Source organism: Natator depressus, chromosome 9, assembly GCF_965152275.1.
Source record: "Natator depressus isolate rNatDep1 chromosome 9, rNatDep2.hap1, whole genome shotgun sequence".
Classification (NCBI taxonomy): domain Eukaryota; kingdom Metazoa; phylum Chordata; order Testudines; family Cheloniidae; genus Natator; species Natator depressus.
This window is the reverse complement of record NC_134242.1, coordinates 14,837,148-14,859,897: the sequence shown is the minus strand read 5'-3', so window position 1 is coordinate 14,859,897 and position 22,750 is coordinate 14,837,148. Positions and strand designations below refer to the sequence as shown.

The 22,750-nt window shown below is 40.7% G+C and overlaps 1 protein-coding gene across 1 annotated transcript in view; it reads right to left on the bottom strand.

The window, feature by feature from the left end:
- SPATA16 (spermatogenesis associated 16) overlaps positions 1-22,750 on the bottom strand; it is a 110,306-nt gene that overhangs the window by 76,063 nt on the left and 11,493 nt on the right. Inside the window, exon 2 of the mRNA XM_074963560.1 lies at positions 10,314-10,459. Coding sequence (XP_074819661.1) covers positions 10,314-10,459 — 146 coding nt within the window. The remainder of the gene's footprint in view (positions 1-10,313; positions 10,460-22,750) is intronic.

The following is a 22,750-nucleotide window of genomic DNA, read 5'->3' as shown; positions in this document are numbered from 1 at the left end:
CATATTTCTGGGTTTGATGACAACCTTACATTATTATCTTAAAGGAATTATTCATGCATAACTAATTAAAACAATCCTAAAAGCCAGGGAGAGTGCTTCCAAAATTGTAACAAAGGATAGTCCCACTCAGGTTGGATTTGTAGGGATGAATCCTTGTACCTTTCTCAGCCTCACTGATTTCACTGACTGCGGGTATCCTCACACACGGATCCAATTGCAGAAGTGGGGCCTACATCAATAAGAGGTGTAAGGAAAACTAGTATACACTATACTATTAGAATAGACAGGCAGCATGTCTTTTGGTGTAAGCAGGGGACCGAGATTCAGGATGAATCTGGATCCTACTTCTGCTTTGCTGACATCACAATTTCACTACTAGAAAGGGCTTAGATACTACAGTCATAAGGGCGGTACAAGGATTTATCTAGAATACAGCACCCAACCCCCCCTCGGTCATTTGAAATGTTAATTATAATTTAGCTGTGGTGAGCGACCATCGTTTTAAAAGGTTGACCGCTGTTACCAACGATAGACAGATATTGTATCAGATACTATATTTTTTCAACCAAATGCTGGAGAACTTGGAAGTTCAAAAGACTCTGAGGCACACCAAAAACGAGTGTAGCCAGAAAGCAATCCCAAAGGACTTCAAATATTTTTGACATTTAATGATCAGTATGCCTAAGGCATTAACACTTTAACAAACTGAATGATAACTGGTGCTGCAGGAAGAGATTTTAAAGGAGATTATTGCTGTTATAAACAGTAGTCAACACTTGATAATAGCAACATCGATTTTTTTTTCAAGTTATCGGCTCTACCACAGCTAAGCAACAGCAATGAAAAAAATCAATAATTTCCTGATAGTTAGCAGCACGTTTTCTACAAGTCTTAGAGCAGGATGTACTCTGATAGGTTTATAATAAATACAGAATTGTAGCAGAATCTCAAAGAATTAGATTTCAGCTCTCCTTTTTCATCCTGATTCATTCCTAATCTTAAGAAGATCAACTCCTTCTTTCTATCTATAAACTTTATACTGAAAAAAATATGATAGTGTTCTCTAAAACCTACGACAAATATCTAACTCACTTGCTATAAGCGGAGACCTAAAAACTACCTTTGATTATTTGATAGTTCAGCTGAATGCTGTTATATCTTCAGAGATGCGTACACTCCCAGGCATGCCTAGTTCTGTGGATTTACATAGAACAGCTGTTTGACACAGTAATACCACTACAGTTTAGCAGCTTTTTTGTAGAATAATTATCATTCGTGTCATGTGATGAACCTAAAAATGGATAAAGCTGGCCTATAACTTGGGTAATACTATCTCCAGATCTGAGAAGCCACTTTTGGTAAAAAAAAGCAAAGTCAGGAGTGAGAGGGGGGTCATGTAAAAGAAAATGAATGATACAAATAGAGATCAAGAAGAAAAGCAACAATCCAGGAAGCCCATCCCTAAAATGAGAGCAGACTAGAGGTCCATCCAACTATGTGGGAATCTGCGAGGCTGTGAACACTGAGAACAAGTCTCTGCTCCAATATCCATCTCCAGCCATGGACTGTACATGACACCAGGCCAGCTACCCAAAGATTTAGAAGGACTCTGTACAATGACAGGCGCTGAAAGAAAAATGAAGGGGGAAGGTCCAGCAGTGAAGGAGATGGGCCTAGTGGATGTACTACAGGGTCATGAAGAGCTGTGTGTGTATCATGTGGAGAAGTATCACTCACCACTGGGTGCAAAGCTTCCACTGAAATTTTACTGATGTGCTTTTTGGGGGAACATCATAAGGAGAAAGGAATTTTAATAAAATTTTTTGAAACAACTATTTCTCAATTTACATGCAAAAGAAGTTTTAATTGGAAACGTTGTAAATAAAAAACGTATGTCTGAAGATTAAAACTTGTGTTCTTGCCAGACTTTCCCCTGACCTCTTCCCCCCACCCTTAAAGTGACTAGACTAAAGTAAACATGAAATAGATTTTCATTTATTTTTCATCTGCAGTGTAATCCAAAGACTGTCCAGTAAATGCCTTTCCTAAATCATTTGGTCAGTTTTTCTCAACAAAACAGTTTTTAAGTAATACAGTATATCAACCTGTTTTTTGACATTTTCATTTTTTCATCTTGACATCTTCCCTTAAAAATAATACAGGGTTTGTCCTATTATCTTTTCTTCAAGTTCTAAGGGGGAAAAAAAAAGAAAACCAGACATCACTTTTCTCCCACCAGAGCTATCAGGGCATATGAATTAAAGGTGTGCATATTTGACCGTAGTTTTCTACCTTTAGTTCTCCTTCGACCTGACTTCCGAACTCCAAAAACACCAGATGCAGCAAGAAAGGCAAGTTGCTGTATAAAAATTGATCTCTGAAAAACATCAGCCTCACTCTTCCTTTTCTCCAGAGATGCACATCTTTTTATTGCAGCTTTTCCCAACTGCAATGGGGATTTAGCTCTAAAAATCTGATTAACCTTAAGAGGAACATCTTAGCTACCTACCAGCACATTGTGTTTAGTTAGCCTTTGTAGAAAAAAAGTCAAGGCGATGTCTCTATAGATGAAAGATACAAGTAAACAAATGTATTTCACTGGCTTAGTGCTTGTGATCATGTCCCTCTCTGGTGGCTAGGCACAGTAAAGCTAAAAGCTGGCTACTTCCAAGAAGAGAACATAGTGATTTCTTTAACTGAAGTGGCATGGGGTTGTGCTTTCGTGGTTGAAGTTGCAGGATTTCTCCCAGCTGACAAATGTGGTGTCTACATCTGCATGTAATGCACTCCTAGCTTATTGCACAAACATTTGCTTTAACATTTTTAATTGATAGAGGTATTTACAGGTAATTGCCCAGGAGTACAAAAGTAAATGTTGGATGCAATGTTGATTTATACAGTCAGATAGGTATGGCTGGTATGACGTCACCTACACAAGGAGATGTATAGATAGGTGTAAGATGCAGCAATGTTATACACTAGTAGGAACACACATCACTGATATACAATAATTATACAAATACAGTCACTGGACATTATGTGTAACATTTTGTTATACACAATTTACGTGCAGTAATGTACCAGATAATATTATACAGAGTGGACCAGATCTTCAGCTGATGTAAAATGGCATGGCCCCATTGTTTTCAGTAGTTATACATTCAGTATATAGATGAGACTGACAAGTTCTGATTATTATACAATTTAGTTTTAACTTGGGACTGTTTTTCTTTCTTTCCTGTATGTTCCAGGTAGCTCATTATCTAAAGTCCAGTACTCATCACACTAATCTTAGAACTGTCTGAGTCCACCATGATATAGTCTCTCTTACAATAATTATAATTATTATTTGTCTCTCTGTAGCACCTAGGAACCTTACGAATACTATAACCCCATTCTGGTGGGTGCTATGCAAATACAGAACAAAAAGACAGTTCCTGCCCCACAAAATGACAGTCCCATTGGCTGGATCCTCAGCTGGTGTAAATCAGCGTATCTATTGAAGTCAATGAAGCTACTCAACCTTACACCAGCCGAGGACTAGACCCCATCATATTGTCTGGAATTTTGTGTGTTTAGCTACATGGTGATTCTAGCAATTTCATTTGGGGGGAAACAGTACGGTGGTGCATTTCCTCACACCCATCTTAATGTGCTGAACAAGTTTCTTTGTTGGTGCTGTTTTGAAGATAGGGAGCAGTGTCTCCCAGCATACAAGACTTGGAGTTCTTCTCAAAATTTGTGTCAATGGTTTTTGAAAGCTTTCATATACAGCCAGCGAATAAGCTATCTGGAATGTTTGGGTAGGCCCATAAAATGACTAGAACTGTGCAAAACTGGCAATATTTTCCCCATGAAATGTGGCAATTTGGGAGGAACAGCACAGGGAAAAACAGGCCCAAGTTTGAGTTCATAATAAAATGTATGAAAACTGCTGCAAGTAATCTGACCTTTTGTTTCACGCTGTCCTAGTAATGGTCTATTTGCACATACCTTCTTCAGCAGAGGCTGCGTTAATTTTGCTGGTATCTTCTGGAGGGTAGAAAGAGTGTGAGCTTACTTGTCATTGGCAATCTCTCTATGATGCTGAGAATGTGGTGGTATAGGTGTCACCACAAAAAAAAATATTGTGGGGAGGAAAGGACCATTTAAAGAAATTCATGACACCTGCAGTCCCCCTGAGAGGGATATCAACAGGACAATAAAAATCTGGAGCTAAAAAGCTGGAGGTCATATACCCTATTACCTCCCCACTGGCTGCATCTGTGAATGGTGCTATGTGCATGCTGGAGAATGCCTGCCCAGAAGACAACCTAAGATGTCTTTTATGGTAACCTGAAAATTAGTTTGAAAACTTTTCAAATTTAATCTTCACTACAGCTGATCCAACAACTGCTGGTATCCATGGAAGGACTCCCACTGACTTTGATGGGGTTTGGATCACAGCACTGTTGGTGAGACAACTGTCTCTCCCTCTCCCTGTGTGAGACACAACTTGGTTTTGTGTAATCAGATTTTTTTAGTACAGCCCATCAGAATTAGCTATGAATATAGTGTCTGTGACAGCTGAGGACATTTTTAGCACACAGACCAAAAAATATCATGAAGCTGCTTTCATGTCTAAACATAATGAAGGGGTTTTTACACCAAGGCTTTCTCATATACATAGTATCTTTTTTTCTGACAGGAAAGGAGAATGCATCTTCCATGCTAAACATTTCTCTTCTTGCACATAGGATTCAGTGGTGAATCACTTTGAATTGCAAACCAAGAGATAAATCTGCCCGCCAGCTCTCAATTCATTAGCTATGAAGGAGAAGAACAAGGAGAACATTCTCCTTACTTGCTAAATGAAAGGATATTTGGAAAGGCCTTGTTTCAAAGCATCCAGTTTAGGAGCCTGAGCTATTCCTAATATGGGTGGACAGATTCTGCTTTCCCCTGTCTTATTCATGTAATATGCTGCTGACTGATTTCCCAACTGTACACGTACTAATTTCTTGACGACCAAATTTCACTAACATCTTTACAACTGCTGTCATTTCTAGGATGAGGATATTTATCTCAGCCTGCATAAAACCTGTTGGACTTTGCTTTAATCTTTTCAGTCATGAACTGTGTTTCTCCTAAGGAGAGAGAAAAGCTGTTTTAGGTGCTTCTTTTTGAATGAATCCTACAAAATAGTACACACTATGGGCATTAGTCACCCTCAAAGTCAATGGGAGTGTGTGGGGCAGGATCAACCCTATTGGATAACAAATATGTAATTGGCCCTGGAAATAAAATATAGTTCAAAGGTGGGGAATGTTAACTGAAAATGTTTTTCATAAAGCAGTTGTATTATAAAGAAATATTCAAAATGCAGCATAAGAGAAGGGAATTCTATTGTGGGATGCTAGGTGTTTTTTTTAAAGCGCATCTAGCTTATGATGTCTCAGAACATCTCAAGTGAATAGCCTTGTATTAAATAATTGCTTATCAATTATGTATATTGCAATGTACCCCATATATTTGCTAAAGGTTATTAGAAGCCACTCATTTGGATTCTCCAGAAAGTTTGTATATTCTTTTCCTTTGGGCAGGGAGGGGGTGTTAGTGAGGGCATGTGGTTGGAGGGATGTATACGATATCTTAGGGCCTTTCCCTTCCAAAAATCATCAGCATTGGTCTCAATTCCTCTCCCTTTTCCAGTTTTATCAGCAAACCTCTCTTCCCATCTATAGTTATTTTTTCCTCCCTTTGATTCCACTAACTGCATTACCTTAAGCTGTCACCAGGCTATTTATTATCAATTAGTTATCACATAACAATTACATTATCAATATAGCCTCTCCATAAATTGTGCAAGTGGTGTTACAAAGGGCCATATCCTCCACTGAACACATAAAAAGGCACAGAAGAAGCAGCCTTAGTAGAAAAGGGACATGGGTTTGCTGAGGGTGAAGTCCTCCATGCATTCCATTTTTGGAAGGGAGATGCAGAATTAGCAGGTGGCAATACCTGCAGAAAGTGTGGGGTTTGAAGAGAAACCTGGGTTAAACCCCACAGTTCTCAGACCGTCCACAGCAACCCTCATCAAGGCAGAAGTAATTCTGGCTTTGTCAGGCATCATTTACACCATTCAGAGAGGGAAACATGCCACAAAGGGTGGTTTTCCCCTGACTCCTCATTGTCTCCTGCTTGACACATTCCTTTTCTTGAAGGACATATGTTGAGGGGATGCCAGCAGTTTTTTGGTAAGAAGAGCATAGTAAACTTTTCATTCCAGATGGTCCTCCATAACATACCTAATTTTTCCACCCAGCATTTCTGTGCTTTTTATTTTCCAATGCTCAACGGAGGGGAGCATATGCCCATTGCTTGCCAAAGGATTGGCCATCTCTGTACCTCTGCTACAACATCAGAAGACTTACTATCATTTCATTGAAATAACATTGGGTGTGAAGTCCTGCTAGTTGACCAGGTTGGATAGTTACATTTTATCGCTAAACTATCCTACCTGAACTTCTGAAGGAGTCAGGCAATGTCCTGGATTTCTAATCTGCACTTTTATGGACTCCACAACCATAGTGGTGCTGGATAGATTACAGTCATAAGACAAAACAGCGCTGGGAACAAAACAACTTCTGTTGGCCTTTGTGTAGTTATCTGAGATGTGAGGATGAGGCCAAAGCTCCTTTTTGTTTCCTAACACTTGCACCCCTCCAGCACTTGAGGAAAATTCCATTTACAAGAATTCCAACAACATATCTGCCCTGGAATTTCTCATTCTGTACTCCTGCAATCTTCCAGATTGATGAGAATTCTCAGGAACCAGCATCTCTGAGAAAATGTGTGTGCAGGGGGTGGGAAGGGTGTGCCTTCTTGAAAATACAAAGATACTGTGCTATTTTTCCCCACACACCAGCTGTGAAGCACGTGGGGTCAGTGTAAATTAGTTTTCATTGGAGTGGTGGGAGCGGGGGGCGGGGGGGGGTGGGGGGAAATACCAGCAAAGCTAGGCACAAATCTGAAGTCTCCTTGAAAAAGCAAAATTTCTGTCTCACTTTGCCAGATCCTCCACCTTGAATCACAGCGCATCTCCACCCTCTTCAATGTTAAAGGTGCACAGAGAAAACCAAATCATAGTAGCTCCTCTTGGTTACATAGTCATGCATGCCATTGCACGGCTGCTTATGTTTCCTCACATGACTGCAGCTTCCTGTATTTCTCTGTTGGGCCAGACTCTTTAAGCGAAAGGACAGGCTCAATAGAGTAGACTGATGAGCTAAAACATTGTGTTCTGTTTCAAAATGGCTTTCAGTTGGAGCCTAAATAAATAAATAAATAAAATAAAAATCAACCTTGGACATCAGGTTGAGCAACATAAGGCCTCAACACAATTCTGAGGTTCCAGTCAGTTTCTTGACGTAAAATTTAGACCTTCACTGTTTTGCCATCTGGTGTAATTGAAAATTGCCTTCTGCAACAAAGGGGAAAAATCTAATTTCTCGGCAAGCCATATGGGGTTATTAGGATAATTAAACCCTGGTATATGCCATAACGCCTGGGCCAAGAGGACTGCAGGGAATGTAAACGTTGTATGATTCAGTATTTATTGGAGTACTGTATTTTTACCAGTTTAGACTGGGTGTTAGCTACCTAATGATTAGGCTAGTGGTCAAATAAGTTACTGTGGTGGCTGTTTGGCTAGGTCAACTCAGATGCATTTATTCACACTGGTGATGAATTAGGAGTGTTTCTAATAGCCTTTTATCACCCAGTGTGCATCTTTTATGTCAGCCTGCCAAATGGTCAAATTCCAATGGATGTTCTCTCTCTCTCATGTTACCAACAGTGCAGAAAGGCAGCCTCAAGTCCTGAGAATAATAACCAGCCGATTTATTTCCCGTTGTAAGGAAGAGCCCATCTTTACCTCCGATACATGCTCAAAAGCCAAGGACAATGGAAATGTCTCTCTTTCAGTCAGTTAGTGGGGAAGCTGTTCTCCGAACCAGCATACTCCTCTTAACCTAGACACTGGAGTTTGGTCAGTTGTAACATTGTGCAAGCTTCTTTTAAGCATATTATATATTTATTATATAACATGCTTGGAAGGAAGTGTCACAACTGACAAAACTCATATATTTAGGGGCATGTCTACACTTAAAACGCTGCATTGGTGCAGCTGCACTGGTGTAGCACTTTAATGAAGACACTCTAACCTAACAGGAGAGAGCTCTCCTGTTGGTGTAGTTAATCCACCTCCCCAAGAGGCATTTGCTATGTTGGCAGGAGAAGCTCTCTTACTGACATACACAGGGGATTAAGGTCGCCATAACTACATCACTCCTGAGCAACACAGTGATACCAATATATGTCTGTAGTGTAGACCAGACCCTAGTTAAGAAGAGCATGCAGGAGCAGACATTTGAAGAACAGCTTTGCATCTTTGGGTCAGAGTGCAAGCTTACACACACAAAGATGCGTGAGGATTTTTAGTTAATAAGGCTTCTAAAGTGTATGCAGGAACTGTGAGATTTACATGAAATTAAATAAAGATAGTCTAGCACATGCAAATAAATGCAGAAATGAATATTTTAATTTTGATTCATGATTACTACCTAACCATTGCAACGCAGTGATGACATAAAAACTCAGTAGGAAGCAAAATTCTGCATGCACTGGATAACTGATGGCTAAGAGCTATTTATAGTATGGGTACTCAGAGTAATTTATTTATTTATTCTTTTTGAGAAACAGGTATTGATTATGCTTCATTTTTGGTATTTATGTTAATAGTATCTCAGAATATTTTCATATTGGAGTACTGTCTGTATCTGCTCCTGCAGCTCCACAATCTGACAAGCACAGTGTGTAGATTTATTTCATAATCTGCATTATTAATTGAATTAAATTGAGGATTCAGTCATTATTGATTTTCATTTCTCCTTTATACTAATTAAAAGGAAAGCAAGTTAGAATGTTTGTTAAAATCAGATGCAAGAAAAAAAGGAACAGAAAACACCCCAAACCGACACCAGATCTTTTATTCCTTCAGTAACCCAGAGATCCTAATCCAACTTCATTTATTCTGTCTGTGGCCCCTATCTCCTGCTATGACTCCGTATGGGCAGAGTTCCACGGAATACAGAAAGGCCCCACCATCTGTCTGTGCAACAGGCACTGGGGTTTCCCAGCATGGAGCTCACTACAGAATCAGGGCCATATTTTGCAATCCTAGTATTTTTAAAACATGCAAAAGAAGGTTTGCCCATTCATTTTATACACATTTGTCAGCCTCCCATTTTACTATGGTGTGCATCTTGGGGATGGTGGTTAGAATGAGGCAGGGAGCTCCATTATCATGTTTCCAAAAGTAGGCAAATAAGCAAATTTTAGGTATTTTTCTTTGCACAATCTTTTAAGAAAGGTGGTATGTCATTTACAGAGCAGAGTTGTTCAGGGGGTACAAACACCTAGTGCCATAAATCACTGTAGATCTGCATGCAGAACTCCCCCTGACATCACTTGCCCTTAATGTAGCAGATTACTAGCTTAGCACCATGACAGGGATCATATTTTTATACTGATGAATTGCCTGTCACCAATTTCTCTAGTGTATTAGGCACAAACATACCTTTCTTCTTAGATATAATCAAGTTGTCTCTTTCACAATAGTTTTCCTTCATTTACATTCACTTAAAACAATTGTAAGAAAAACCCAACTTGTGTTAACTGTAATATTTATTCAGATATACTTAATGATAATGAAAAGTGGTGGACTGGCAGGCCACAGAGTGAAATCCTTTGTTTACAGAACAGGTACAGGATGGAGAGTGGCAGTGTAAGCTTCTGCTAATGTGCCTGAACACTGATTGGAGAATCCAGGCAAAATCTTGACTCCAAAGAGTCAAAGGGAGCGTTTGATTTTCATGCCTTTTTGATTTCTGGTTTCTCTGCTGAGACTGCAACTGTGGTGCTACTCTCTGAAATGTGGATAGCGACTGCAACCACCAAAGAACCCATCTGATGGAAAGAATTGTAAATCACCTCTGGCCTGACGTTGAACTGATAACGAGCAGAAAGGGATTATATCTCATTTCCAATTATTTGAGCCTTCTAGCATCACTCTGCCTTAATAACCAAATTCCCAGCATTCCTCTTAGCCTATTCCAAGCGGGATTTTTTTGAAGGTGAATTATTGATTCCCCTTTTCTTGTCATAGGATTGGGTAATTAACTGCTGCAAATCCTTCCAGTCCAAAATGTATACTTGTTTTTCTTTTCCCTGCTTCAAGCCCCAGTAACACATTAATCAATATTCATTTTTACCTGTGAGAATGATTCAGAGCCAGGTCAGGCTTCCTCATCCTTAGGTAGCAGGTTACAAGCTTCGTTTCAATAAAACTGGCAATACTTGAAATATCCTCGGGGGATGCATCAAAGGGTTTCCCTACAGCTGCACCTTTACTGCAGAGCTATCCAAGAAATAAAAACATTGTTTACTCATTTGCAATATACTTCTGTTACGCAGAAATGCATTTGTTAGCTGATGAATGAATAAAGTTGACTTCTGAGTGAAACATACTCTGACTTTAAATATTCATATTAATATAATAACAATCAATACACACTTTATCTATGAATTTAGTATAAAATATACTGTCACCTTTCATTGTGCAGTACTCCATAGAAGGGATATTCCAGACAACATATAATAAATTAAAAGCTAACCAAGCACTATTAGAAAAGATAACCATGTTTCCCCCATTCACAAAGTAAGAACCTGCTCCCAAGCTCATTGAATTCACTGGGAGTCTCTGGATCAGGCACCTAAGCAAGGGTAGTTTCAGAAAGCATTTATGAATGTTTAAGTACCAAAAGAGAGGAGATGTTAGACTACTAGGCTGTTTTAGTCAGTCTTACAGTTAAGGAATCCCAGGACATAATAGAAGGAAACCAAAGGGAAATAAGGAGGCAATTGTCTCTCCCGGTTCCCAGGTAATGGGCAGGATTATTTGCCTTAATGGAAAAGTCGCATAGAATATAATAGGGATGAAGCCAATAGTCTTGGTTTTATTCTATTACTCTAAAATTGTATAGAATTTAATAGTGAGTAATCTCCTATGCAGAATTCTGAAGCACAAATATATTTCTCTATTCAATTATATGAGCTTTTTTAAAGGCTTATGAAAGGGAATCATTTTATAATAAAGTTCTAAAGGACCTTTCTATAAGGGCAGTGGTTAGGCTGTAGGACTGGGAATTGCAGTTCTTGGTTCTGCTTCCAGCAGACTCACTTTTTGACCTTGGGCAACTCACTCATGGACACTCTGTGCTTCACTTTCCCTGTTTGTAAAATGGCGATAATGAGATGTACCTACCTATCTGGGGTCTGTAAGGGTTAATTAATTAATATTTCCAAAGCACTTTGAGATCTTTAGGGGAAGCACAGAAGGATTATTGAACCAACAGAGATCAAGACGATGACTGTTCTTTGTGTGCCAAGGAAATCTCTCTACGCCTGATTCTGATCCCATGTTCAACTTGGATAGCACCTTCCTCAGCATATAGCCCCATTCATTTTAATGGGTTTATAAATGGATTAAGGTGCTATTCGACATTAATAAGGATGTTAGAATCTGGTCCTATGGGAGATGAGTCCAGCTGTGTTAAATAGATAGGCTGTGGTAACAGCAGAATCTGTTAACGAAAATCCAGAGTGCTAGATATGTGGTGACCGTAAGACCGGTAAAATAACTTGTCAATAAGGTTCAAGGGTCTCACATCTCACCAGACATGCAAATAGACTATGAAAAAGAGCTGCCATCCTCAGACGTGTTAGGAAAATCATGGTTTAGTTCATCACAGAAAGTTACAGTCCTCAGATTGAAATATACCTGCAACTGTATACTATACTTGAGGATACACAGGTCATTTGGCTTACAGAGAAAGCTTCCTCTCAAGATTTCTCCTGCCCCTTACAAGAACAGCCAGGAATAGCAGAGAAGTGGGAATATATCGCACTAACACTAACTTTCCCTTGTTAACAGATAACCTCAATACCTACTTTGCAAGTAAAAATGTTTTATAAAGATCCTTATGCTTTTAGGGGATGAGGATAACCTGGTCTTCCTTTATGATCTGTTTCCTGCTATCCTGCTCCATCCCCCATTGCAGGTTATACATATTTTTCCATTGAGGGAGCTTTCTTTGCAAACTGTTAAGATTTACAACTGATATTTCATAGCTCTTCGCCTGGCCTTGAAGCTCATATGTCTGCAGCCTATTGGAGATAAAGATAATCCATTTATCTTGTCATATCCTCCAAGAATCCTCAGACAAGGTCTCTAATGCTTTGGAACCTCAAGGCCAGCTGACTAACTAATTTGAGGGATCTAGATTTTCTGCCAGACTAGTTCATCCTTTAGCAGTTTATACACGGTGTATAAATGGTCCTTTTCTTAAGGTTGTTTGTAGAAGCATTAACATTTATAGTGAGTGCTCTACAGAATGAAGGAGTTTTAAATTCATTTCAGTGGAATTGCCCTAAAGAGCAAGAGCCTTATATGGGGGGTAGGCTTACAGAAAAAAGCATGAGAAAGGGAAGAGAAAGGAAAAACTGTAGCTTTCAAGGCCTATAATTTCTCATTCACTATCAAGCTGTTGACTCCCGCCTCTGGTCAGCCCACGATGCCAGACTCCATTGTCCACTTGTTATATTTTCAAACAAGCACCATCGTGCTTTCTCCTCGGCTGCCCCTCACGCTTGGGAGGAGTTCACCATAAACATCCACAAAACTAACTCATTATCCTCCCTCAGAATCCTTCTTCTCCATGATGCCTACAAAAACTTGACAATTAGGCTGCTGGTGTGCTGAGACCACAGGCTATCATATTTGACCAATATTGTCTCATTGTTTCCTAGTATTGCCCAATCTGTCTGCATCCATCTGTTGTCCCTTGTCCTGTATTTAGATTGTAAGCAGGGATCATCATTCTGTTCTGTGTTTGTATAGCACCTAGCACAGTGCAGTTCTGGTCCCTGACTAGGGTTCCTATGCACTACGGTAATACAAATAATAATAATAGTATAGCTAAGATAGTAAGACTCAGCATGCCTGGGATGCGGGAGGGAAGAGTAAGATTTGAATCTGACCGTTACTGAACTAGTGAATTCTGCTTGTTAACCACAAAGTCGCACTGAGTTTCCAGTTTCCAGCTATAGGCTGCCGCTGAGGTGTAGGTCTGCCTACCGGCTCGCTAAGGGCACATCTGCACCGCAAGAGGAAACCTGTGGTAGCGAGTCTCAGAGCCTGTGTCTGAAGCCCACCATGCTCCCGAGGCTGGACCTCGGGATCTGGAGCCTAACCCTGAACATCTACACAGCTATTGTTAGGGCTGTAGCATGAGTCCTGCAAGCCAGAGGCTGTAGGCACCTGCTCTTAGACTTACCCCTGCCAGTTTCTGCCTGCAGGATAGACGTACCCTAAGACTGAATAGTGCTTAGCAAGGGTACTCAGACCCATGGGTAGAATTTAAGAACAAGAAGTTGGTTTGGATATAACTGCATTTCAAGCTCTCTGATGGGCTGGTACTAAACTGCCTTAGCTACAGACAATGTAATAAACTCTCTTTTTTATTTATTTAGGAAAAATTATCAAGTTTACAAATCCTTGCCATGTAAATATCAGAAACAAAACAATCATTACAAAAGTTAGCTTTTGTTTACAGAGACAATCTACGGGAGTAGAGTCATCAAGTCCTCCTATTTAACAGGGTGTTACCATGACAATGGAATAACTTTCTAGTGTCACATAAAAAGGGAAATGGAAATTAGGATAAATTAGTTGACCATTCCTAGGACGGGAGCACTGAAATTAAATCACAAACACACTGTGGATCCAGTAGAAAAACAATGTCTTTAGAGAAAATAATTTAACAGAAGTGTAATTGTAATATGCCAGTCCTCTTGGCCAGAACAGATCTCTTTAAGAGGATAGCTTTAGTGGTACCTATTGGGGATTGGTGGGCACAAGCCCACCCACAGCTAAAGACCCCCTCCCCTCAGCCTAAGGGGAGGAGCTACCAGACCCTGGTCCCAAGCAATTGTGGGGGGACAACAAATGACGGCTTTCATGGTACCTTAGCAACATCACTGCAACTGAGCTTTAAACTCTCGTGATGTTTTCATGAGTGATGGTATTTCAGAGGGTGCTGGAGCTCATCTGGCGATGATGCGAGAAACTCCACCCCCTCATGAAGTTCAGCCCTGCCAGAAGCTGACAGTCTCTCCCCTTCTCTCATCCTTCTCACAGGGGGAGGAGGGAATACAGGGTACATCTACAGGGTGATAAAAGACCTGTAGCATGGCTGTGGCTGGCCTGGGTCAGCTGACTCAGGCTCAAAGGGCTTGGGCTGCAGGGCTGAAAATTGCAGTGTAGATGTTTGGGGGCAGGCTGGAGCATGGCCTCTGAGACCCGCCCCCGGGCAATTTTCAGCCCTGCAGCCCAAGCCCCGTGATCCCAAGTTAGCTGACCCAGGCTCGGAGACTCCGTTCCACAGGTTTTTAATTGCAGTGTAGATGTGCCCTAAGAGATCCAACAGCCCAATGTGGCTCTGCTGCTTAATCCCCACTCTCTTCCTGTGAGAAATATGAGCAGGATGACACCTCTGCTCCTCCTTCTTACCTCTGCAGCATCTGGTCTGGGCAGGGGTAGTGGGTGTGAAGAGCCCTTGGAGGGGGGGATAGGGGACCCACTGCACCCCTCAGGCCTGGGGGAGGGTGGTGAAGGGCCCTAGAAAAAGCAGAAGTGAGGCTGGGGCAACAGAATAGGACGGGTGGAGGTTGAACTGACTGGGGCGCTGGGGGACAGAGGATGGACAGCTCCTGCAGCAGAGGCCAAAAACACCTTGCCCAGTAGATTTGGGAGAGTGGGCAACAGTGTGTGAGAGAGAAAGACGCACAGGGGATGGGCAGGGGGAGATAAAAAAAAAATCAAAAGGCAGACTGAAAAAAATGAAGTCCCATCTTTATGCGAAAAGGTTCTCATGATTTTTTTGGGCCAATCTCATGCTTCTTGAGGGTCCAACTCTCAATTTTTGATTTCATGAGCTTGGCAACACTGAGTTAGGGTTTCAGATTTGCCAGAGATGTGCCTTTAAACTCTAAGATCTCACTGAAAATGATCTATAGGAGCCGAAGAGAGCACTAACCCACAAGCAAGTTCTGTCTCAGAAGAGTAACTTCTGCCTGGATCATGGTACACCGAGGCCTTGCCCACCTGAGTTCAGGTTTGACAACTCTGGACTGCCTACTGTGCACATTACTGTGATCAAGAACCTTAGAATGGAGGACTGGGCATATTTCAGTTTCTTCTCTGTCCATCCCCTCCCCGCCAAAATTTGTGACCAGCTAATATCTGTTTTAGATGCAATACTCAATTGTTTATAGAATGTGCTAAGAAACATTAACAGGCCAAGACATCTCTTTAAATAACAAAGGTGGCACTGTAAGCAAGTGTCTCCATAGTCTCATCTTATTTTGCACCTACACACACTAGAAACAGGAAGGTTCATGTACCATCACTGAAATTTAACACTTACAAGGCTACCACGGTCTTTAAAATTCATTTTGTGTGATTGTTTTGAGACCAGCTCCATATTTTACAGACAACAGGGGTCATACAACCAAGCGTCCCCTTAGTTTAGGGGTGATGAATATCTTCTCTTTCCCTTCTTGCCTCTGCTGGAAGAAGTTGTGCACTCTGCAACACCCATAAGCTTACAATTTTCTATTATCTTGCTACCAGGAAGAGTTATAAATCAGAGAATTCATCACTTGTAACTTTACTCCTGGTGCCGTATACATCTGCGGAAGTCTTTCTATGGGTAAGACACACTATGTGTGGATAAAAGATTCAGAGAATTATGTTCACACATCAGTGAGTGTAAAGGTATCATAGGGGTTCTCAGTGGTAATGCTTCTCAGCTGAATAGGTCATGCTGTGACCTCTGTTAAATTTATGGGAATTGGAGAATTGAGGCTACTCCCTAGATTGCAGGTTCTTGAAGGATAGTGAGAAGGAGGGAATCATTCAGGATCCAAACACTGAAATTCTTCAATTCAGTGTCTTTCTCAAGGTTTCTTTTTTTGCTGATTTGAAAAACCATGTTCAATGTTATAATCCTTCTAAAGTCTTTGAAGGGAGCATGAGCCTTGTCAAACTACTTTAAAAGAGACAAGGATTTGCCAGACAAGCTTTGACATAGACAAGAAGGATGGCTTTGTCATTAAAGCAGTGGGCTAGGACACAAGGGTTCAATTCCTACCTGTACCATATACTTGCCATATATCCTTAGGGGGAGATTTTTCAAAGATATAAATGACAATCTCTCCTTTAATCAGTTTGGTCCTCAGTTCCCCATTTGCAAAATGGGAGTAACAATACTTTGTCTGTCTTGTCTATTTATGTAGTAAGTTCTTCAAGGCAGGGACTGTCCCCTAAGCGTTTATATAGTGGCTAACACAATGGGATCCTGATCTTGATTTGGGCCTCTACATGCTACTGTAATGTCCCAAGTACAGTGTTGCAATTAGAATATTCTCTATTTTCAAAAGTAAAAGTCTATGCACAACAGAGTGGTTTGAATATTTGAAATGTTTAGAGTACCTGACATTAGTGAGATGAACAGTAAATTAAATAAGCCAATAGCTATTACCATCATTGTAAGGAAGACTTTTTTGTGTTAATACAAACAAGGCTGGAAGAAACTTGTGTTGGGTCATCCACCCCAACTCATTGCAGCAAGCATGTGGCCTTTTGAAAACCATTCAAAAGATGGAGGAAGTCTTGGAAAGGTTCCTAGCTTTTGCATAGATTGTTTTCCAGTTATGTTACAGAGCACAATTTGTTTTTAATGCTGAACTGGGAAATTTTGGGGTACTTTTTACAAAAGATTTTTGTACCATTTTGGGTCTGTGGAAATCTTTGTGTGTCTAGAATTTTTATAGGTGCTATAAAGTTGAAGAAAACAATTTAAACAGTTGAAGTTTTAGAGCCGTTCTGGGATTAAAAAATAAAAAGCTGAAACAAATCATTTTATGTCCTTCACATATGATAGACAGTATTTTTACTTTCAGAAGGTTTACTTTTAAACTGAGATAGTCTCAGATTACCTAAGAATACTTACCCAGGGTACACTGAAGGGAGAGTACTTCCAGCAATAGTGCTCAGTGTCTGAATAGCTGCAGAACAATACATACACATAATAAGAGACAGTGTGTGTGCCAAAGAGTTTACTATGTAAATGGAGAAGACAAAGGGTGGGAGAAAGGAAGTATCTCTATTTTAGAGCTGGGAAACAGACAGAGATTAATTATATTATATACTCTTCAGTGCAAAGAGTGTCTCTTACTGTATGTATTGGATGTATAGAGGCTAGCACATATTGACTGAGGCCCCTTAGGTGCTACAGGAATACAAATAAAGAGATTTGGCCAAGGTCACAGAAGAAGTTTGTGACAGGAAGAAATCGAACTCATATCTCCTAAATCCTAATCCAATGCCTTAACCACAAGACTATCATCACTAAGTACTGTGTTCAAGAGCGCCATCAAAACAGTGGAGGTGTGCACACTGCAATGCTCTTCCAGCTGATTTAACTCTCCTGCTACACCAACATAATAAAACCACTAGTCCATGATTTTTAGTGTCCAGCAAGGTTATGATTTAAGCTCCCAGGTTCGTCTTTTGAAAGTGTGGTGCAGGTTTCCTTTGAGGATGAGAATTACTTCTTTTAGTGTATGTGCAACATGCCTCAGGTGGCATGTGACCAGGATTCACCACTGAATTTGGTCCGCTGGTTGGAGAAGAGCTCTGTGTAAGCTCAAAACCTTGCCTTTCTCCCCAACAGAAGTCGGTCCGATAAAAGATATTACCGTACCCACCTTGTCTCTCTGATATCCTGGGACCAAGAGGCCTACAACAACACCAAATCATACTGCATGTCCATCAGCCAACAGTTCTAACACTGCAATTTCGTCCCAGGAATTGCCTCTTAAGGAAGGCTACTTCCAGGAATAGCTTTCAAAACTTGGCAGCACCCACTGCTGTTTATGGCTTGACCACCACAACCTTCATATAAACAAGATTTCTTTGTCTAAATAAATAAATAAATACAGTCTCTTAAACCTATTAGTATATTCTGTTCAGCCTCACTTTCCAAGCAAAATGATAGGAAATCAGTATAATAAAGAACTAATTAACAGTGGCATAGTATAACCCATAACAATCAGCGTGGATGAAAAAAAAAAGAGGAAAGGATTGGCTCTTAGTGATATCATTGCTCAAAACCCAACTTTCCTTCTTCGGGTCAACATCATATCGACATCTTGGGTTATCGCTTCAGTCAACTGAGCAGGAATTCTATGCAAAAATTCTGCCCTTGTTGTTAATGATATTTGTGTAAATAACTTTTTGCACAATGAATTGAAAGGGTCATATCATTTTAATTCATTATTAATCCTGTATGCAGCTGTCACACAAGAAAGAGCAAAATTCACCAGGCATTGCACAAGCTGTTCTGCCATGGATGTTTTGTATAGTGTATAGATGGAGATATGATTGTCTATTATTTAGATAGTGCTGGCCGTGAGCTAGGTGCACCTGTGACATGCAAAACTCTGGAAGATTCTCTATTATACTTACGGCCCCATTCAGGAAAGCATCACTATTCCGGAAGGACCCTGAAGCACACGTGTAAGTGCTTTTCTCAGCCAGAGTGTAAAACAACTTTTAGTGTGTCTCTGGATTGGTTGCGGAGTGGGCCTGAAAGTCAAAAATTCAGCTCCAGATTTCTAGCTCCCCAAAATTTGAGGGTATGTGAACGTGGGTCTTTGGTTCAGCCTCCTATGAAGATGGGGGCCATTTGCAAAATTCAGATTTCAAATGCCCACAAAACACAGGGGATGCTTAGATCTCACATTTCAGGTTGTGTTCATTTCAAGTTGGTTGTTAAAAGACAGTGGTCATTTGCTACACTATATTATAGATATATATAAACTTGACATGAAACATTCTCATCTACAATAGCTAAGCATACAGTTCCTGCAGCAGTCCCACCCCTTAGTCATGCTCGTCTATTCTCCTAATTTCAATCCAAAGTTCTACCCTACTTGTAACATACAGCTGGTGCTGTCACCATAAATTATTTACATCAGAAGTGTTAAATCAGGACACTAAGTTTTCAGAAAATGTCATCCATTTTACAGAAATGAATCCCCCATCATATTAACCTGTGTGCAGTACTATAAAACTGTGACCCTCATTAGGAATAATTATTTCACAATATGCTCCAGATGCGAATATTGCCAAGGTGAAAGGTGTGGTCAGGGAAGCAAAAACCCACAAGCTCTGCAATTAAACATATATTATTGAATCAATATACCATGATGGTTCTAGAGGAGCTACTTCGGTCCGAGCAGTACAATCAAATCTCATTTATAGAGCATCTTGTCTTGCAAATGTCTCATGGCACTTTCTGATCTACCATATCTAGTATCACATATCCACAGCATGAGAGGTTAATATGTTAGTCCAGATAAGGGACAGATTCACCCTACTAGTGCAAGGAAATGCAAATTTCTCTGTTCTCTGTTACTGCTGGCTACATCATTATCCTGTCAACCAGGCTTGTAACCAAGGGGTCCTCTTCAGCTTTTCTCTCTCCTCTCTTGATTCCTGCAGCCTCCTTTCTTCTGGTCTCTGGATACGTAACCCCACACATTCAGTCCACCCAAATGCAGCCCCTCAATTTATGCTGCTTTCCTGTTAATCTGACCATTTTGCCCTCAGCCAAATCCCACTCTCACTACACCAATCCCCACCTTCTCTTCATTCAAATCCCACCCAAAGACACAATGGCATTTAACTCTACCACTATACACAAATGTTCACACATCTCAGTGCACCAAACGCAGTCCTAAGGCAACATCGGTGAGAAACAGAAGTAATTGTTTCACTTGGATGGCCAACTCGCCAGAACTGGTGAAAAGCAACCATTTTCAAGTTATTTGCGGAAGTTATTTTCAAGCAGTATTCAGCATATCAAGCTAAAGTTAGCTGCACAGTCAGCCTCCCTCACTTCCACAATTCCAGTAACATGTATGGTGGGGTAAACTCCAAAGAGAGTCTTGCTCTGAATGCTGCAGTCAGCATGAGGTATTAGAAACCTGGCAATCTCACGTTCATTATCAACAAGCAAAACCAAAGCCCTCCCCAAAAGCATCCAGAATCTGATTACGCCCACCTACGCCTTTCATTGTCTGCTTCATGGGTATACAGTTTTTCAGTGCTTATATTCATCCTACTCCTGTTCAGCCTTTGAGAGTGTAAAATAACAAATGGGTCTGGTAAGAGCTGTCACTGTCTGCTGTCTGGGTGTGCTGGTGTGAATCTCTAAATGGAAATAAAGTACTTTAATAACACATTTTCTCCAAACTGTCCTCACAGATAAGGTTACCTTCCAATCAGTCCATGAACACTTGCCAACTCAGAGTGCCCACTTCAGCCTGCATCTTCAGCTCTCTTCTCAGAGGAGCCTGTATAAGTGTACAGCGATTTGATTTAAAGACTCTTCAGGTAAAAAATGCTTTCACATAACACCCCTACCATTACCACCACCTGCCTGTGCTATTTAATCTGTGCTGTTGATGTTTGGACTTTCTGCATACTTGCCCAGATAGGAGTTCTCCCTACAAATTAAGCTGAATGTCACCATGTTTTCAATCAGTGTTGCTTCCAGTCATGAGATGCCACAGTCACAAATTAAACAATAATCCTCGTGCCCTGTGTAATCCTATTATGCACCTTCCAGACAGTAGCCACCAGCCCAGGTGCTCTAATTAATTGTCCCAGCATGTAAATTCCCAGACACTGGTGACGGGGAGCTTTTCTATGGAAGCACCTTGATTCTAGGAAGAAGCATGGACTCATGCTTGAGCCACTGAACAGAGCCAAAGCAGAGCTGGCTTCATCTCCTGGCTGTGTCAACGACTTCCTGTGTGAACCTGGGCAAGTCACTTAATCTCTCTCTTCACGTCCCCATCTGTAACTGTAGGGACAATTACGCTTCCCTGTCTCACAGGGGTATAGTGAAGGTACTTGCCTTAGTATCTGTGAGGTGCTCAGATAATATATTGATAGGGCCATAAAAGTACTTAACATAGTGCAAGGCTCACACATTGACCCTGGCCTTTGTGCAATGGCTTAGGCAGACAGTAACTCAGGCCTATAGAATTAGGTGGGGTTGGTGTTTTGGGGTTCCTTTCACATTACTGAGGTGATTGTGACTAATCTAGCAATTGCCTGCCAGTTCGTAATTGTTGGTGAATCACTACTAAGTGGTGTTTTTGAACATATTGAAAACACGCTCAGAAGTGGGTTGCATGGCTTATAAATGCAGGTAATAAAATATTAGTTAAAATAAATTAGTCACAAGCCATATCTGGGGCCTCCTTATTGTTGGATCCACCCACTGCATTTCTGTGCAACAATCAGGAAAGTTTAGCTGTGGTTCCAGCCTACTAGGTAGGAAAGAAGCTCCCCAACGTGCAAGATCCCTAAGCTGTCTATTCAAACTCAACTACCTGCTATCGTATCATAAGATTGGCATATGGTACTTCTCTGTCTGCCATTACTGTAGTATCTGAGCACCTCAGAATCTTTAATATATTCATCCTCACAACACTCCTGTGAGACAGGGAAGTACTAGTACCCCATTTTGATTTCCAGGAGGCCCAGAAACTTTAAGAGACTTGCCCAAGGTCACACAGGAACCTTGTGGCAACAAGGAATTGAACCCATATCTCTGGCTAGTACCCTAACCACTGGACCATCCTTCCTTTTCTGTATGATGCCTACTGAGGGTCCACTAGATGCACCACATCTTAGTTTCTCACTGGTAGTGATACATTTACCCGTCAGTCGTACAGGGCAGTGGAAATTTCAGCTGTAAGTGACAGGTAAGGGTGACTTTTTGTACAATTGTTATTATTTTGTTTATTAATGTTTCCAAGGAATTAGGAAAATAGTTTGTGCTTTTGAATACCTGACACCTCCAGGTAAATAATTTAATAGCATGTAAAGATGCCAATTAGAACTAATTATAAATTGACTGATCTGCTTTGGCCCTGAAATGATAGCAAAATATGCTCTGTCCCTTCTGTGATAGGGATTTTGCTTCTGTACAAGTCTGGTTGGGGAAGCACATTCTTTTATGGATTCACACAGAGCATTCTTTGAGGAAAAGCACTGTGTAAGCCAAAGAAGTAACATCAGCTCAAACAAGGAGAAGGGCAGAGTGAGATCCCTTGTGGACAAATACCTGTGCAGATTTTAGCTCTACCATGGTGATAGGCACTCTAGAAATGCCTGGAAGACAGAAAGATTCAAATTCAGTGATGGAAAGGTAAGGGTATGCCCAAATGGATCATTATCACAGAATCCCACTCCATTCCACTAACCAGATTTGATCCATCGGTAAGTTTCACATCCCTGATCAAAATCTTCTACAGCAATAAAAGACAATAAGCGGCAGTGAAAAAAAAATCAATTTCTTGGCTTTGAGGCCTAAAAATATAATGACTGTACTATAGGGAGAGAAAAACTGCTGATTATGAGGCCTTTCTTCAAGAAAGTTAAATTCAATGTGTACATTTAAGGAACAGCTGTGTTAGTGGAGGATGAAAACTTTACGACTGGAGTATA